The sequence below is a fragment of the Apaloderma vittatum genome, unplaced genomic scaffold, assembly GCF_000703405.1.
Source record: "Apaloderma vittatum isolate BGI_N311 unplaced genomic scaffold, ASM70340v1 scaffold23474, whole genome shotgun sequence".
In the NCBI taxonomy this organism is placed as follows: Eukaryota; Metazoa; Chordata; class Aves; order Trogoniformes; family Trogonidae; genus Apaloderma; species Apaloderma vittatum.
This window is the reverse complement of record NW_009711254.1, coordinates 2044-6190: the sequence shown is the minus strand read 5'-3', so window position 1 is coordinate 6190 and position 4147 is coordinate 2044. Positions and strand designations below refer to the sequence as shown.

The 4147-nt window shown below is 55.8% G+C and overlaps 1 protein-coding gene across 1 annotated transcript in view; it reads left to right on the top strand.

Moving 5' to 3' along the window:
• The window catches only part of USP28 (ubiquitin specific peptidase 28), a gene marked incomplete at its 3' end in the record, with an annotated part of 17656 nt that extends 13512 nt beyond the window's left edge, over positions 1-4144 (top strand). The window contains exons 20-26 of the mRNA XM_009867601.1: positions 568-663; positions 1474-1652; positions 1747-1825; positions 1960-2039; positions 2476-2599; positions 2927-3125; positions 3987-4144. Coding sequence (XP_009865903.1) covers positions 568-663; positions 1474-1652; positions 1747-1825; positions 1960-2039; positions 2476-2599; positions 2927-3125; positions 3987-4144 — 915 coding nt within the window. The remainder of the gene's footprint in view (positions 1-567; positions 664-1473; positions 1653-1746; positions 1826-1959; positions 2040-2475; positions 2600-2926; positions 3126-3986) is intronic.
• Between the last annotated feature and the right edge of the window lie 3 nt (positions 4145-4147).

Sequence of the window (4147 nt, the reverse complement as noted above, 5' to 3'; positions counted from 1 at the left end):
CGTGCACTCGCGCTTCCGTCCCCTCTCTCGAAGGCGCTGACTGCTGACAGCACAACTCACCGCACCCTGGCAACTGAGTTTTTGCATCTGGCTACTTAACCACACTCAGACGTACTCGAGCAGCGTTTCGGCAGTTCAGCCTTCTCCCCGAGCGCAGCTGAGTTTCACGCATGTACTTGAGCATGTTTAAGACTTGCTGGCACAATGAACTGCTCTGCCCGAGCCCTGCTCTCTTCTTTACGTCGCTGGAGGGGATTGGCACGCCAACGGGATGTGGCCAGGGCGCTTGACATTCTCGCTTGCCGAATTCACAAACTGGCGGCTTGGAGTGAGCAGCCTTCAGGCCTTGCAGTGCTTACAAAGCCCCTGCATGTACAGTGCATATGACAGACGGAGCAGGTAGCAGACAAGGCAGTCACCGCTGTGGCTTATTCCGCCTGTATTTTTGCGATTTCCTTCAAAGCTTGTCTTCTGAAGAGTTTCTCCCGTTCTTCACCATGCCTTTTCTTCTTTCCCTGTCTGTTCCTGTTTCTCTTGTCTGTGTATGTTTTCCTGCTCTCGTGGTAGGTGATGCTGAGCCCAGCCATGCAAGGCGTCATCCTGGCGATTGCCAAAGCCCGCCAGACCTTTGATCGCGATGGGTCTGAAGCGGGGCTCGTTAAGGTACCCGCCTCGTTCGCTAAATGCAGTCGTACAGATGCATGGTCTCTCAGAACGAAGAGTTGGTGCTAGAGTGATGCACCGCGAATGGGAAGGGAATGCTTTGCACCGCTGTGCTCCTGGGTGTTGGCCCCTCTGTCCTGCACTTCTGTGGCCGCTCTCTCCCCATGACAATCTGCTCCGCTTGTTCTTTTGCTGTTGGCAGTTCTCTTGACCGGGGTAATAACAAGCGGGCTATCTTGGCGAGCCTTTCAGAATCGGTTGTCTAGGTCCTCAGTGTGATTGCCAGAAAATAAAGCAGCGCTCGTGAAAGCTTTTTTTGGTGCTGGCCGTGCATGCTTAGTGTGACCTCTCGTAAAATGTGTCCTCAAGAATGCGTTCAACAGAGGGATTTGAAAGAAGCGGCAGCGCTGGATATCGAAGCTGGCGTTAGATTTTACGGGCAGGTAGATTTAACTGAAAATGCGGCACAGGAGAAATCACCCGTGCTGTTCATCTCCGGGACTATAAATCACAAGGTGCTCTGGCACCGTGCTGCAGACACAAGCGTGCAGCAGTCGCTTTTTACGAGCTGGGCGCTTGCGAGAGGCTTACCGGAACGAAGGCAGCAGCTCTGTGTGCCCTCTCCAAGAGGCACCGAGAGGCTCACCCTGGTGCAGGTGCCTTTGGTTTCGCATTCCTGGCGCTCATGGGTGTCCGTGCATGGCTGGGGTAGAACGAGGAGCTGGGTGTCACCCACAGGACAGGTTTAATCTCCGTGTCGGCCACCGGGGCGTTCCGGCGGGTGTGCCAACGTGCATGTCTGGCCAGCAGGCGTTCCACGAGGAGTACTCCCGGCTCTACCTACTTTCCAAAGAGACACCCGCCCCGCACAACGACGCCCGCTTGCAGCACGTGCTCGTTTACCTCCTGCAAAACAGCGCTCCCCAGCAAGTGGTGGAACGGACCCTTCTCGAGCAGTTCGCAGACAAGAACCTCAGCTACGACGAAAGGTTCGTGCCGGGGATTCCAAGACGAGGCTTTTCTCCCCTGGAAGCAGCCGGGGCAGTTGTTCTGATTTTTCTCATCTCTGCTTACGCGGAGCAGGTCGATTAGCATCATGAAGGTAGCGCAAGCGAAGCTGCGAGAAATTGGTCCCAATGACGTCAATATGGAGGAGTACAAGGTAAAGAATCGGAGTTGTGCGTTGCTGACGAGAGATGTTTAAACCCCTTGGAGGGTAGAGCCTGAGGTGTGCAGGAATGGGAGATGTGTGAGCAGCGGGGAAGCTGACGCTCTGCTTTCCTGCCGCTCCTCCAGAGATGGCACGAGGACTACAGCCTTTTCCGCAAGGTCTCGGTTTACCTGCTCACGGGGTTGGAGCTCTACCAGAACAGCAAGTAAGTTACTTTGCATTGTGCGCTTGGATAACATAAGCTACAGCCTAAAAGTAAAAGCTGCCTTGGCAGAACTTCTTTCTGCCCCGTGATGGCTTTTTGGCCACTCGGGATTTGCATTGGAGGCCAACGGCTTTCTTTTTCCCTCACTAACAGCCCATTCGTGAATCCGCAGTCAGCCTCGGTTAACAAATATTGTATATCTTGCCAAGCTGCTCGTTCAGCATACGGGGCAAAAAGGAACATTAATTACTTGTTTGTTTATGCTTTGGCGGGGAAATGAAGTTGTTCCTGTCGGGCATGATTGTAGTCGTGGCTCAGGCCAGGCAGAAAACATGTCCTGAGCCGACGCGACCGCCCTCGCTGCGGCCATGGCGCCGGCAGGGCCCCACGGTGGGGAGCTGCCGCCCTTCCCCTAGGGACCACGCTCTTCCCCTAGGTACCAGGAGGCACTCACCTACCTGGTCTACGCCTACCAGAACAACGCCAAGCTGCTCCTGAAAGGCATCAACAGAGGAGTCAACGAGTCGCTGATCGCCTTGTACAGGAGGAATTGTCTCCTGGTGCGTATCGAGAGCTCGGCACTCTCTGTCCTGAATGTGCTCTTGGGTTTGGACTGTTTTCTGCCCATTTGCTTCCCCCCCACACTTCTTTCCAATGTTAACGGCTTTCTCTGAGCAAAAGGTGATGCCCTGTTCCACAAGGGACAAAAAACCAGCTTGCTGGTTGTTCCACCAGACCCCAGCGCCTGGTCCTGTTCATCTTCGCGTCTCCCTGGGGCCGTCAGTGAAGGGGCCCGGCGTGGGTGCCTCCCTCAGAGCACGCTGGTGATCTGAGATGTCCCTGCTTGCTTCTTACAAGCCTGCCCCGATTCTCCCTCCTCCCTCCAGAAGCTGAACGAGGTGGCGGCGTCTCTGTTTGCAAGCTCTGAAGAAGCTCGCGTGGCAGAGGGTATCAGCATCCTGAACGAGCTGATCATCCCCTGCATGCACCTCATGAACAGCTTCGACGTCTCCAAAGAGGACCTGGATGCCATGGAGGTCATGAGGAACCGCTGGTGCTCCTACTTGGGACGAGAGGACATGGATGGTAGGGAGCGGCCGCGGGCCTTTCTTCTCTCGTGTCATTTGTGGGCAGGGCAGCATCAAGATCAGCACTAGGGGGGCGTTAATTAAGGAGCCTCTTCAAATACCTCGTTACATTCCTGGCGTTGGCACTGCAGCACGTTGGGGCGCTTCCTGTTTTGAGGAGGAATGCTTTTCAATTATGTTACAAAAGAATTTAATCTCCTTTTGCAGGAAAGCTGCAGAAGAAGGGCTCCTTTTCCCTGAAACGTGGAGGAAAAGTGCCCGAGCATTACCCAGATGTGCTTTGGTTTTTCTGTCGCGTTACCAAACAGAGGGTGCCCATAGCGGGGCAGGTGCTGTTGCGGAGGTTTTTCTTCAGGAGGGAGGATGAGGTTTTGTCAGTGGCCCCAGTTGCTGGGGGAGCAGAGTCAGGGAATCTTTGCATTCTGAAGAGAGGTTTGTTGGTTTAGAGCTGACTTTTGGTTTGGGGTAGCTGTTCTTGTTCTGCGTTTCCTTCTGAGATCCCGAGTCAGGCTCCCATGCCTGCCCTCAGGTCATTTTTGTCAAGAGAAATGGGTTCACTTCTGACTCGCCAGCCAGCGCGGTGTCATGCTGAAGGTGTACTGCACTGGTGGGACAGCCCTGGTGCTGTCCCCAGGGCAGGCAGGTGGCAGTGGAGCTCCACTCATCCCCGCAGAGCCCTGGGCAGGATGGAGGGTTGAGGGACGCCCAGGCCAGCGTCAGCGGCTGGGCGGTTCTTGGCGCGGGAAGACAATTCTCTAAATGGCGTCATGGCTCTGGAGCTCGCAGCCCCAGAGCCCTCTGCCATCCGGCCGTTTGCCGCTGTGGTGCCACTGACCGTTTCGCCTTCTCCTCCCGACAGCCAAGGTGCAGATGAAGCTGGGCGAGCTACTGCCCCGGCTCCTCGACTGCTCCACCGACGTCATCGTGCTGAAGGAGCCCCCAAAGATCCGGCCCAACTCCCCCTACGACCTCTGCAGCCGGTTCGCAGCCGTGATGGAGTCCATCCACGCGGCCTCAGCC